The 14,733-nt window shown below is 43.5% G+C and overlaps 1 protein-coding gene and 1 long non-coding RNA gene across 2 annotated transcripts in view; both read left to right on the forward strand.

Annotated features, from left to right (window-relative positions):
* The window catches only part of WLS (Wnt ligand secretion mediator), a 113,338-nt gene extending 111,376 nt beyond the window's left edge, over positions 1-1,962 (forward strand). Inside the window, exon 12 of the mRNA XM_065911221.1 lies at positions 1,037-1,962. Within this exon, the coding sequence (XP_065767293.1) occupies positions 1,037-1,146 (110 nt within the window). The 3' untranslated portion in view covers positions 1,147-1,962. The remainder of the gene's footprint in view (positions 1-1,036) is intronic.
* A 2,189-nt stretch (positions 1,963-4,151) lies between these two features.
* Positions 4,152-14,733, forward strand: part of LOC136150378 (uncharacterized) — a 38,657-nt gene continuing 28,075 nt past the window's right edge. Inside the window, exons 1-2 of the long non-coding RNA XR_010659816.1 lie at positions 4,152-4,553; positions 4,918-4,993. This is a non-coding gene — a long non-coding RNA (uncharacterized lncRNA). The remainder of the gene's footprint in view (positions 4,554-4,917; positions 4,994-14,733) is intronic.

A 14,733-nucleotide genomic window follows, 5' to 3' on the forward strand; every position in this document is an offset into this window, starting at 1 on the left:
ACCCCATACACAGCCTAACTGAGAAGCATTGGGTGTGGGTGCTTTTGTTTTCCCTTTGCCAGTTATATATTCACAGAAAAGGAAATGACAACCCACTCCAGTATTCTTGCCTGGGAAATATGGACAGTCCTCCTGGTGGACTACAGTCCATGGTGTTGCAGAGAGTCAGACATGACTGAAGCAACTAAGCATGTGTGTAATTATATATTATTCACTTAAATGTCTTATGGCAGGTAGCAGACTTTAAGGGTTTAACATAGAAACTTACTTTTCTCCTGATAGTTGAGAAGAGGCCATGTTATGCCATTTTAGCAGAGGAATACCTGTGTTCACTGGTGATGATTCCAAAACACTGGTGTTGTGTAGAATCCTGGAGGCAACAGAAAATTCAGAGCACATTTCTGGTACTATTTTTCTTGGTGGAGAAACGCCCTAATTATTCCTAAAGGCATTACATGTAGTACCATCCAATCTTTTGGTAAATATAGGCAGGTTTTCTTGGCCTTCACATGGCATAGCTGCTTTGTAAATTATTCACAGCAAATGTGTATGTGGTCTTGGAATCAGACCTTCCTTCATCATGTGTCTGCACCTCTTCTTGGCCTCCCTCCCTGCTTCCTCACCTGTAAAGCTGGCAAGACCAGAGTGCCTGCCTCAGAGGGCAAAACCGCATGATCATCTCAATAGATACAGAAACAGCATGAAGCATTTGACAGAGATCATGTATAAAGTGTTGAGAATAGCGGTAGGCACAAAGTAAGCTCTCATTAAATGTTAATAATTACTATGAATAATATAAGCCTTAAGCTGACTCATCTGTTATTAAAATCTTTTTTGGAAGACAAAAATGTTAAGAAATTACTGTCAAGTCTGAGTGCAAAGGGTGGGAGTCAACCCCAGTTTTAGGCGTCTGTGCCATAGTTTTCTCTCTAAACTCAGAATGTGAAAGAGGTCTGGTTGGACAGCTGTTAGTGAGGCGAATCCCTGCTTTCTCCTTCCTCCTTGATCACATCTAACAGCAAAATCCCTGTTTCAGGTGATCTGGGGGTGCACAGTGGGGAAGAACTCCAGCTCACCACCACTATCACCCACGTGGACGGGCCCACTGAGATCTACAAGTTGACCCGCAAGGAGGCCCAGGAGTAGGTGGATGCAGCCCCCGACTGGGACTGTCCACCACATCCCAGCTGTTTTTACTGGAACGGGGAGCATGCAGAGAGCTCCACATGCCAACAAATGCTCTGTCTCTTGGACCAATAGTGTGGACATTTGTCAGCTTGCCTTCCGACAAGTAGTTTTCGGAGGAAGACTCCTGCAGCCACTAATGTGTTGTGTATGATAACAAAACCTCTGGTATGACACATTTTCTGTGATCATTGTTGATTAGTGACATAGTAACATCTGTAGCAGGTGGTTAGTAAACCTCATGTGTTGGGGGTGCACTCCTTGGGGGATGGTTTGGGCCAGATGGGGTCTATATGGAGTGGAATATTTGACTTTTTTTTCTTGTTTTAGGTTCTAGGATAGAATTTAACATTCTTTGCAGTCCAAGATGGGCTGGTGTCATAGTCTTCTCACTCCTAATCCATGACCACTTTTTTCCCTATTTATATCACCAGGTAGCCTATCGAGTTAATATTTAATTTGTCAATTGATATGTGTCCCTATTTTTTAAGGCATAATCTAAAATAACCGAATTTCATGAGAAGATCTATTACACCAGGGGCATTTCAGCTTTGAAACCAAATCTGTGTATCCAATACTAACATCTGTGGATGTGGGTTTTTAAAAAAATGTTTACTAAACTATCCAAGTAGGATTTATTGTATTAAATGGCCTTTGGGTCTAAAAAACTTTTTTAACCTCTTGCTTAAAATGTGTTTTCTTTTGATAAGATGCTTCAAACAGCCTCCAAAAGTGTAGATCTGATCATTTAAATAAACCTGTATGTATATGCATGTATGTATATGCACACCTCGTCCTCCTGCTCAGCCGGAACACATGCATGCAGATTCTTTTTTCGAGTTGTGTCTCTGGGGTTGGGGGAAATAGCTTTATGAAAAATTAAAATATTTTGCCATCAAAGTTTTGGGGGCAGTATATATTTCTGGAAATAGGGTAACATTTTCTGTACTGCATGGTTAACCTCCACTGGATGGCATGTGTGGCAAAAAGTGTGTGTGGGGGGGGAAGTTAAATGATTTAGAAGTAGACTATGACTCCTCTACTATGCCCAATTCCCCATTGTACTTTAACTCTGCCATTGGAAAGGCGAGGTAGTACAGCAGAGAAAGAATAGTGGGTGGGAGGTTAGAAGGCGGCGTTTCCTAGCAGAAGTCTGACATTTATTACATAGCGTGACCTTGTTAAAGCCACTTGACCTGGCTGTTCCCTCACGTACAGACAGCCATTCATGAATTTTTAACTGCTTCACGGGTTGGCAGTGCAAATTAGATCAGTTAATGTGTATGGAAATGCATTTTAAACTCTAAAACTGTGTAAATTTGTTCTTTCTGGAGTTTAAAGACAATTTCATGAGTGTCCTGTTTTTCAGACATTGATGCCTGGAGGTTTGGGACACAATCCACTTAATTTACCCACTCAGCACTCCTTCTCTATCCTTTCTTTTCCCTGATTTTGGCGAAAGCCATGGTAGTGATGGGAGGAAATATTTTGGTTTTGGCTGTTCTCCCAGGCCTTTTCCTGTCCTGGTAAACAGTTGACCATGTCTGATCCAGTGTACTCAGCATCCACTTCTGACTGATCACTGTGGTGCCAGGCTTTAAATGTAGCCCATGTCTCATAGTCTGAAAGGGAAGACAAACTTAAAATACGACAAGTAATCTCATGCCTCAGAGGATGGAGGCAGAATTTCTCCAAGGAGATCAGAAAAGGGCTTGAGATAGGTCTTGAAGAAGAAGTAAGATTTTACCAGAGCTGAAGGACAAAAGGAACAGCAGTACAAAAATCAGAGAGGAAGCGAAGAATGGAGAATGTTTAGATAAGGCTGGTCATCAGGCCTGGCTGGCATATAGGAGTGGAAATAGCAGAAGGTAAGCCCCATGCATCTGTGAGCCAGAATGAGAAGGGTCCTTAATGCTGTGGGAAGAGTTATCAGACTCAGCGTGGGGTTTTATGTGGAGATGTGATATGATCAGAATTACTGCTGGAGCAACAAAGGCTGAAACCAGGGTGATAGTAGAGGACATGGAGAAGAGCAGATTAGTGTTGGAGACAGAAGTGCCAAGGTTTGGGCATTCTGAATGTGGACATGGAAAGCAACAGCAGAGTCAAATGTCAAGCCCTTCTAGACGAGCGAATGGTATGGCCCTTTAAGGGTTCCTGGAGGAGCAGCATCAGTGAGTCCAGTGATAGACTAAGGGTCTGTATCAATACTAGACGTCAAATTTAGCAAGCCTACCTAAAACAGAGACTTTAGCAGAACTTTCCAAGAGCACTAATACCAGTAATTCATGGACCTTTCCACTAAAACAGTACCATTTACTAGCTGTCTGTCGCTCTAGCTTCTGAACTAGGGGAGGTGCATGAGTGGCCCAGTCTTAGGCAAGTGGCTGCCCCTTGCTGATCAACGGTGATCAGGAAACCAAGTCAAATGGCCGCTAGCAGATTACCCTGTGGGTTGGGGTAGGTTTCTGAAGAATGGAGAGTCCATTTTGAGCTGACACACAGTCGGAAAAGATGTACTAAAGTGGGCCAGATGAGAAGTGTGGATTTGCTTGGGCCGGGTTTTAAAAGCCCTCTTCTGGAAGAAATGACAAGCTAACAGAAGCAAGAGGAGAAGCAGACCATCAGGGCAGGGGGCTTTGCCGCCATCACTGAGAATGAAGTTGGGCTTGGCGGAGCATCAAAACATCACATAACTATGGTGAACCAGGCATGGCCATATTCAAGAGGTGACAAGAGGAAACTGAGATAGGTGACTCACAGCCACGCAAAGTATCAAAGAAGCCAAGAAAGAACCAGATTCAAGGCGGGGGGTAGGGGGGTGGGGGGAGTTAGATACCCTGAGAAACTCAACAGTGTTTAAAGATTGAATGAGGCATGTTGGATTCGGCACTGATGTGTGGGACCTCCTGGCAAGCACAGAAATTAGATGTAGAATAAGGTCAGTGAGTGCTCGTGATGGGAAGATAAAAGGTAGGACGGTGACTCCAAGAGAAACCAGAGTCTGGGGAGAGAATGGGACTGGATTTGTAGACGTTGAGGGTGAGAGTCAGCCATGAAGTCAAGATGATGATGAAGTAGCTTAAGCCCCAAGGAAGGTCAGCGACAGGATAAAGGACAGAAGCTGATGGAGTGAAAGGTCACTTTTATCCAGAGACAGGACAGAAGTAACCAATGGATGCTGGAGGAGAAACTTGAGGTCAAAAGAAGAGAAGTTGGCAACCTGTCCCTCTGTGTGTTCTGTTTTCTGTTTTTTCCTTGAACGTGAAGTGAGCTTGGAGTTGTCCTGAAGAATTTCTTGGTTTCATCAATGCAGGTAGAACAGCATTGTTTTCAGTCAGCGGAAAGTTCAAGAAACTCTTCAAAAGGTGAGAAAAAGCCTTTAGTAAGTACTATCAACCCAGAGCAAAAATTAATTATTGGTCATGTATATGTTTTAAGAATTGTCTTAAAATGTTTATGTAGTTTTGAAGAATATTATAGTAAGTGTAATGAGTTTAAAATTTGCCAACTGTCTGCTTTTTAAAAATAAGAAAGCTTGCCATTATATGCAACAAACAGGTAAAATACAATCGGTATTTCCCATAGAAAAAAGTCAGTTTTATATTAACTTAGTGGGTTCACCAGGTGTTAATCCTACATTTAGGGAGGAAATTAGGGGAAGAAAATGTCTATAATAATGAAATAAGTAGTTTCTTTCACAACCTCCAGGTAATTCTAATCATTTCTCAGAACCAAGATGATGCCTCAATTCTGATGCCTGAGAGCTCGTGAAGCTTTTGGAAGTCGCACCCTGGGATCCCTGCAGGTACTTTGAGAAAGTCTACAAAAATGTTTGAAGGCAGGTTATGGGTCTCATCCTCATCTTAGCAGTTCCAGAAACTCTATATTGTCAACTCTTTCAGACAGATCAAATTCTGAGAGGCTGCCTGACCACATTGGGGCATCTCAATGAATGACAATTTCTATACAGTCTTTTATAGTGACAAGTTTGCTATGTCTTATGTCTCCTTCATTCCAGACACATTCTACCTTGCTATTGTTGAGTAACCATGGAGGCCAAGAGAGGAAATACAAAGGGCTTTTTTGGTGGATAAACGATAAAAGTACAGAGGAATGAGTGCACTTGAAAGAAGTAACATCTCAACCATGATAAAGCCTGAGGGATCATCCCTGTTCCTCTAAAGGAAATACACACAGCTCCCTGGAAAGTGCCTAACACAATGTGGGAATTCAGCTGGGGAGGGTTGGTGGGTGAACCAGTGAATGCACCTCAGCTCATCCCAGTCTCTCTGACTGCTGTGGACTCCTTCTTCCTTTGGTTCAATCAGACCCTGCTCCTTTCACAGCCATTCAGCATCAGGATATGTTAATGCAGTAAATTAGGCTTAAGTGTGGATGCAGCCTGACTCCCGTGAGTCTATCCCTCACTCATAGAAGGTCCCATCAACCTTTCATGCTATGAGAATCCTTCTGACTTTGGCTGCTTGCTCTTACCTCATCACACTTTGCTTTGTGACTGATTAAGTTGTATGGGGGTGACTTGGTTTCTGAGACTGTGTCAGCAATGCCTTTCTTCTCTCCTCACATCAGAGGGATCTTCTGGGCACTCCTTGAACCACCTACTGTCTGGGAGCCTCCTGTCTCAATGACCAGGCATTTGGCTTCAGAGGTTGAGAAGACCCATGTGTATGGAGACCAGACCCTCTTTGTGACTTTGCCTTTTTGTCTTCCTCCCACACGTCCTGTCCTAGCCAGGACTTTTCTCCTTCAGGCTCATGTCTCAGTTCCTCAGTCCCTCCCCCAGATGTGCTTTCCAGACCCTTGCCTCAGTGCCCTGTTAACTGTATTCTAGTTCCTCACTATTCTCGGATATGATTATCAGACGGCAGCATAGCTCTAGCTGGCACAGATTAGTGGAAAAATAATACTTCTACTAGGGTTCAAATCCTAAGAAAAATGGCCCTAGATTTGAACAATTATCTATTTCTTATTTCTTTGCTTCTCATGAACATTTAACCACTAAGACACAGTTTTAAAAATTAATACAGGTATACCTCGTTTTATCGCACGTTGCAGATACTGCCTTTTTTTTTCCTTTTAAAAACTGAAGCTTTATGCCAACCCTCTGTCAGATGATGGTTAGCATTTTTTATTTTAGCAATAAAATATTTTTTTACTGAGGTATGTGCATTGTTATTTAGACATGCTGCTGTTGTACACTGAACAGACTACAGTTTGTGTAGACATAACTTTTATATGCATTGGGAAACCGAAGCATCCATGTGACTCCTTTTATTATGGTATTCACTTTATCCCAGTGGTCTGGAACCAAGGCTGCAGTATCTCCAAGGTATGCCTATATCACCAAAAATATTGTATTCAGCTAAATTTTAGGACTTTACACATATGAGTTTCACTTTTCTCACACACAGATTCAGTGGGTAAAGCACATCTTTAACTTATAAAATACGCACAATTTGATATATCAATGAAAGTAGTTAAGTCCTTTCTAGGTGCAGAAAGTGATGGTTTCAACTGCTGGAGAATTGCCTCCCTTGGCTTGGTCCCCTTCTTTGTCCCACTGTCTCTCTGTCTACACACACACACACACATACACCCTATTACTGTTAAACTCCTTTTTTCATGCGTTGGTGTTTTGTAATATGGAACTTTTTATAATTTACATGTGTTTCCTTTAATATCTCCTCTTCATAGTCACGAGGCTTCTCAGATGGCGCTAGTAGTAAAGAACCTGCCTGCCAATGCAGGAGACATAAGAGACCTGGGTTTGATCCCTGGGTCGGGAAGATCCCCTGGAGGGGGGCATGGCAACTCACTCCAGTATTCTTGCCTGGACAATTACATGGACAGAGGAGCCTGGTGGTTTGCGGTCCACAGGGTCAAACATGACTGAAGCAACTTACTACACATGCACCCACTTCCCAGTCACATGCTGTCTGCTTTACGTAATAAAGAAGTGAGGTTCAGAGAGGTGAAATGACAAAATTGGAACCAAGAAGAGATCTTCAGTCTCTGAACCTGCCCCTTAAGTAGCTTACTTGCAGCAGAAGAGTCAAGAATTTTGTTTTGAGCTGCAGCTCTCATTAGAACAGAATGACCTTATTGGGAAATGTTATTCCAAAGGAAGAAAATATCTGCCTACTCTCCGTTTTCATCGATGGCAAGTGTCTGCCCTCTTCTGGCCAAAGGGAGGATGACGGTTATCACTGAGCAAATTCTTAGGACAAAAGTCAGACCTTCATATGGGGGAGTTTGTAGCGGCTCAACGATGATTATTGCTTTTTTAGTGAGTTCTTGTCATAGTTTGCATATGACTTTGCTCTGGGATCTTCCAGACGACTGCCTGTACCCTATCCCCCTTGAATTTGGTGATCTCTGAAGCCCTCACCAGCCCCGATTGCAAGAACTGTAAAGGAGGCTTGTATTAATGACGTCTTACAGCAATGCAGGGTCAGGTCCGAATGCAGGGCCAGGTCCACTGTGGATGGATGCAAAGGCATGGCAGCGTGGCAGCCTGAGCAGGGGCAGGTGCCAGTGCAAACAGACCTCTTGCATTTATTGATTAGGAAGCCCCTTCGATCTTGCTCATTATTCTCCTGCGCTCCTTTAAGGCGCTGAGCTCCTTCAAGTGGCTGCTATATCCAGCAACCTTTTACATCGAGGTAAGTCAAGGTCAGGATGGTCTTCACTCCCATGATGAACTCTTCTCAGTTCAGGGACACCAAGAGACTGAAAGTGAGCCATAAACAGGAATGGCCAACACCCGGGGTCTTTCATTGCACATGCTTGGCGGACGTTCCTCACATGCTGACTCAGTGGAAACTTCATGGGCAGCACGAAAGGCCAGAAGCCAGTCAAGACATAGGAGAACTGGGAGTCCGATTTAAAGACTCTTCCTTTGTTTGCGAAATGCTTCACAAAGGCAGTTGTTCCTAGGAATGGGCAAGAGCTTTAAATCACGTATGTGTATTTTGGCTGGGTTACCCTAAAGGCAGCTTCTGAGTCAAGAATTCATATGCAGGTTTGGAAGGCCACCAGAGGAGACAAAGAGAAGGTGGGAGACTGGGAAGGCCCCGAGGGTGAGGGGCAGCCCTACTGAGCAAGGAGGCAGAGTCTAGGCGGCTCCTGCCCTCTGTTGGTGCAGGGTCACCCCTGAGCTGTTAGCTACCTGGAGCCAGGGCCAGTTTGAAGAATATGGGTGCTACACTTTGTGCCTAGCAGATCCTGAAAGCAAAACAGGCTTGTTTTAAAAACCTTGGAGAGATGCGTAAGAGTCAGAAACAAAAGGTAAACTTTTCATTGATCATACCAAGTTTTAGAGATAAAACTGTCAGTGTTACACAACTTGTGATATGCATGTATATATCATGTACATGTGTATATATCAAATATACATATGTATATAATATTTATCATGTATTTTGCATGTATTACTATCATATTATATATGGAAGATTTCTGGAGAATTTCTCCAGAAATTCTCTAGAAAGCAGTATTATGTAACCTGCCTTTTTTACAATTTACTATATTGTAAAACTCTTTCCCTTTTTCCATCACCTACAACATGATTTTAATGACTTTATTATTGTAGTCTCTGATAAGGATATGTCATCATTTGTTTATTACAACCCCTACTTTGGACATCTAAATGATTTGCAAAGTCTGACTATTATATACTAAAATGAACATCCTTGGATATAAATCTTGGTTGTAGATCTCTGATGGTTGCCTCAAGATCAGTTCCTAACGGTAGAATTACTAGGCAGAAGTTCAATTATTCATTTGTTAAGTGTATGTCAAACACCTTATTATGTGCCAATGCTATCCTAAGTCCTTGGGACAGATCAGTAAGCCATGTCTCTGTCACTAAGATGTGTATTGACTGGGAGGGGGAGGTGGTGAGGGGGCAATCAGTTCAGTTCAGTCATTCAGTCATGTGTGACTCTTTGCGACCCCATGAATCGCAGCACGCCAGGCCTCCCTGTCCATCACAAACTCCCGGAGTTTACTCAAACTCATGTCCATCGAGTCAGTGATGCCATCCAGCCGTCTCATCCTCTGTCGTCCCCTTCTCCTCCTGCCCCCAATCCCTCCCAGCATCAGGGTCTTTTCCAACGAGTCAGCTCTTCACATGAGGTGGCCAAAGTATTGGAGTTTCAGCTTCAGCATCAGTCCTTCCAATGAACACCCAGGACTGATCTCCTTTAGGGTGGCAATAGATAATAAATAAATACAGTGGTGCTTATAAAAACTATCAAGAAAAGCATTTATCATGGACACCTGAAAGCTTACCATGGCCCCCAGAAACATGCCACCTGTAGAATGGGGCCTGTGGCTTCACGTCCTCACTGACACTATGTAGTTTTGACATTTGCCGCTTCAAGATGCAAAAAAGTAGCATTTTATATTTATTACATGACCAGTGACATTGAACACATTACTGTGAGTTTATATTTTTAAGTTGTCAGTTCAGATTCTTCATCTGTCTTCCTCTGACATTCTGCTTTAGGATATTCATCCTTTGTCTCTCATACCCGTAACCAAACTTTTCCCAATTTACTACTTGCTTTTAATTTTGTTTTTGATGTTTCTTGGGGGCATGGAGCTTTTAAATTTTGTGTAATCAAATCTGTAAATCTTTTCCTTCATATAATCTACGTTTTCTGTAATGCTGAAGGAAATCTTAATCTAATGCTTTAGGTCATCCATATTTTTTTCTATTTTTCTAAATTTTCTTTTGAAGTTTTCTTTAATTAAATTCATATGGAATTTGTTTTTCAGTAGGAATCTCAGATACTTTTTTCTGAAGTTTTTTTGGAAAATGGTTGGGAAAGACCCTCTTTAGCAAGCTGAGGGGAGGGGTGGCGGTGGGGCTGTGGTTTGGGGCCACCCCTGAGCTGAGACTCTGGGGCAGCCCTGAGGCTGAAGTGTGGGAGCCCTTCCAGCCTCCAGTGATGCCAGAAGCTGCCTTGGAGAAGTAGAGCCCTCTGTGCTCTGCTGCCTAGGGGCTCCCCATGTCTTCACCTTTACTTTGCTGGTGTGGGCCCTGCCATATAGGGAAGGTAGACTCTCACAGGGTCATGGAGGAAACAGATCTGTGGGCAGGGGTCGAGTTTACTGAGAAACAAGTAGGTAGTGGTTGCTGACTGTCCCTGGTACCTAGGCCTCCCAGGGGATGCACTAGAAAGCCATCAGCTCCTCTGATGCAGAACTCAGGGAAATAGCATCTGGGATCAGAAGCTATTAGCCACATTGATTGGACCAATAAATGGCGACCACTTGAGCCTCCTCTGTGGGTAGAAGGGGAGGTGAGTGATGGCCTGGTGGGATAAACAGAGCAGAATGTCCTCATTGGTGCTCTAACTTTGCAACTAATTGCTGTGTGTCCTTGACCAAGTTACAATACCTCTCTGGTTCGAGTTTTATCAGATCAGATGTTCTATTATACTATATCTAGCAACATTAATTGGTTGGGAAGAATATCCACTGTAGACTTCTTGGTTTGGAGTGCTTGGTACAGTTGTACAGATAAATTTGGGGAATGAGTACAGTATACTAGCTTGATGCTTTGGAATGAGTGAGAGAGTGTGTGTATGAGTATGTGTGTATGTGAGTGAGAGAGAGAGAGAATTAGAGAAAGAGAAAGGAGGAGGGACAGAAGGGAGGGAGAGAGGGAAGGAAGAATGAAAGTAAGAAGGAAATTGGAAATGAGTTGGCCCTGTGAGAAGAATCTAGCCAAGGTTTGTTGTGAGTTGGAATTTCTGCCAATCATCCTAACCTGCATAAAGGTAAGTGGGAGGGGTAGGGATCACTCATATAGGTGCAATACCAAACTTTCAAACCACCAACTGCCTCAGGAGGGGATAGTCCTGTTAGCCTTCAAAATTAACATTTAAAACCACCCTTGTCCAGAATTGTCACTCACAGCTACTTGCTGCCCTCTGCTGGTTAAAAGAAATAATGTCTGCATTACAAAGTAAGGTTGTTTGGTTTTTTTTTTTTTTTTTTTTTTTTTTTTTTTTTAAGTTTAAGAGTATAGTTGCTTTGCCAATGGCCCAGATGGTAAAGAATCCGCCTGCAATGAAGTAAACCCAGTTTCAATGCCTGGATCAGGAGGATCCCCTGGAGAAGGGAAGGGCTACCCACTCCAGTATTCTTTCCTGGAGAATTCCACGGACAGAGGAGCCTGGTGGGCTATAGTCAATGGGGTCGCAAAAAGCTGGACACGACTAAGCGATTAACACTTTCACTTCCTGGTTGCCTTACAATGCTGTGTTAGTGCTACTGTCCAGCAAAGTGAATCAGCTATATGTATACATATATCCCTTCTTTTTTGGATTTTCTTCCCATTTAGGTTACCACAAAGTATGAGTTGAGTTCCATGTGCTATACAGTAGGTTTTTATTAGTGATCTGTTTTGTACACAGCGGTGTATATATGTCAATCCCGATCTCCCACTTCATCCACCCTGTACTGCCCCCTTGGTATCCATACACTTCTTCTCTGCATCTGTGTGTCTATACCTGCTTTGCAAATAAGTTCATCTATATCATTTTTCTGGATGCCACATATAGACAATATTATAAATATTTGTTTTTCTGAGTTTTTCACTCTCTCTTGAGTCTCTAGGTCCATCCACAGCTCTGTAAATGGCACTATTTTGTTCCTTTTTATGACTGAGTAGTATTCCATCATATATGTGTATTACATCTTCTTTCTCCATTACTCTGTCACTGGACATTTAAGTTGCTTCCATGTCCTGGCTATTGTAAATAATGCTGATGCTTCAATGAACATTTGGGTGCATGTATGGTTTTGAATTATGGTTTTCTCCGGATTTGTACCTAGGAGTGAAATTGCTGGGTCATATGGTAGCTCTATTTTTAGTCTTTTAAGGAACCTCCATGCTGTTCTCCATAGTGGCTGTCTCAATTTACACTCTCATCAACAGTGGAAGAAGTTTCCCTTTTCTTCACACCCTCTCCAGCATTTATTGTTTTTAGATTTCTTGATGATGGCCATTTAACTGATTATAATAATGATATTTATTTACCCCCCACCCCAAATATTGATGGAGCATCTAAGTATCAGCCACAGTTATTGTTCAGTTGCTAAGTTGTATCTAACTCTTGTGACCCCATGGACTATAGCCTGCCTGGCTCCTCTGTCCGTGGGATTTCCCAGGCAAGCATACTAGAGTGGGTTGCCTTTTCCTTCTCCAGGACATCTTCCCAACCCAGGGATCGAAACTGCATTTGCTTCATTGCAGATGAATTCTTTACCACTGAGCCATCTGGGAAGCCTGTTCTAAAGCAGACCAGTGACCAAAATGTACAGATATTCCCACCTTCATAGGATTTAATTCAATAACAACAATGATAATATCTAACATTTATAGAGTTCCTGCTATGTATGTGCAAGGTAATATTTTAATTCTTTGATATTTATGAATTCTTTTTAATCCTAAAATCAATCCTAAGAAATAAGTATGTATTTCCATCATTTTAAAGCTGAATAAATTGATACACAAGAGAGGTTAACGATTTCCCTGAAGTTAAAACAGCTGGGACCCTGGAGAAGCGTGTGGCAATCAACTCCGGTATTCTTGCCTAGAGAATCCCCTTGGACAGACGAGCCTAGCAGGCTGCAGTCCATGGGGTCACAAAGAGTCGGACACGACTGAGCGATTAAGCACAGACAGCTGGGAAATAACTGAGCCAGGTTTAATTCATTTTTTCTCTAGAGTCTGTTCTTAACCAAGTCCCTTCACTGCCTTTACTGTCATTTCTAGCAGATACATTTCTCTCCCCGTCCCAAAGACTGTGCAGACACTGACATGAAATGGAAAGGCAAACTCTGACCTACTTGTTTGCTTCAGCCACTCATCCATCTTAGCCTCTGTGTGGCCCTGAGCCAGTCTCTTATCCCACATAGTTATAGGCAGATTAATACATGGTGAGTGCATGCTCACAGCAGGCCCTGACAGATGTTGTCCTTGTCCTCCTTCTCCTAAGATGATCTTCAGATGAGAGGGTCTAGGAAGCCACTGGAGGGGCGGAATCTCTGACCTGTTGCTCCAGGCTTCTGTCTCAAGGTCCTTGTGAGTCCTGCATCTCCAGTTCAGCACGAAGGGCAGGAGGCAACCTGGAGGTTAATGATGAAACTGAAAGTTCTGCCCTGCTCAGCCTGGATCTCTGGGGCACAGGGTCAGCTCCAAGGGAGAGCTGACGTCTCTTGACTGGAAGGTGGAGAGCCTGCCAGGCTCCAGGGAAAGCAGCAGCCAGATGATGGAGGGAGGGTGGAGAGCCATGGGGCCCAGGACGAGTGAGGGAGTCCTCACATTTTATAAGCCCTAGATTTCTACTTGCTAATTTTCCTTTTATCATGTGTGCCCAACTTCATAAAATGTCAGTTTTATAGAGAAAGGACATATTGCTAAATTTCATTTTTTAAAAATATCTTCAGAAATTTGATGTTTTTAAAAGCAAATTTTTAAAGTATTCTAACATTGTATACCCTAGAATCCCCTCTTGTAACCATCTAGTTAACAACATTATACTAGCTACTCTGTAGGAAACACTCATGTGCCAGCATCTCATGGCAGCCCCATGACACAAGCTCTTCATTTACATCACTTAGAGAGCAACACGCTGAAGCTCAGAGAGGTTAAGTCGTTTGTCCTGGGTCACACAGCCAACTCTCACGGCTGTGCCTGGATGGCTCCGTTACCACCACCCTATTCTGTGTCCCAACATGAGGAGAACATCATAAACTGACTGACTGACCTCTAGATCCCAGGGACTTCTAAGTGTCATTCCAGAAAGCAAAGACAGTTTATCACTGGATTTTGTCTGAACACAGAACAGAGATTTCGTCCTCATCTCTGGGCTTCTGTCATGCAATCTGAAAGCAGCAGATCTGCATATCCCTGAGAGAGGGGTGATGGGGCCAGCTCTCACATGATCCAGATCCACCAGCCTGGAGCAGCCAAAAGCTCAAGGGAGCCCCAGAAAGGACTTCATGAGAAGCAGTCAGTGAGTTGAAACAGGAGCTTCCAGGAACTGTCACACATACTTGGTGAGAAATTCTCAGTAGCTTTATGTGAGGGTGGAAGGGAAGGGGTATCACTATTCTGAACACTAAAGAGAAGGGGCTGAGGCCCAGGGGAAGAAGCCTGCCAGAGGCCAGGTAGTGGCTGGATGCTGCTGCTGCTAAGTCGCTTCAGTCGTGTCCGACTCTGTGCGACCCCATAGACAGAACCCCACCAGGGCTCTGCTGTCCCTGGGATTCTCCAGGCAAGAACACTGGAGTGGGTTGCCATTGCCTTCTCCGCTGGCTGGACACTAGAGCCTTACAGAAGTAAGTTCAGTCCTACCTGCGGTCCAGACCCGTGGCCCCGCCCTCCAGGTCGGCCGCAGCAGCATCGACACCACCTGGGGCAGAAATGCAGAATCAGGCAAACCAGCATCCTCTCCCAGCCCCAGCCCACCAGTGAGGCTGCTGCAGCCTGCACCTGCCCTCTGA

This window comes from Muntiacus reevesi, chromosome 1 (genome assembly GCF_963930625.1).
Source record: "Muntiacus reevesi chromosome 1, mMunRee1.1, whole genome shotgun sequence".
In the NCBI taxonomy this organism is placed as follows: Eukaryota; Metazoa; Chordata; class Mammalia; order Artiodactyla; family Cervidae; genus Muntiacus; species Muntiacus reevesi.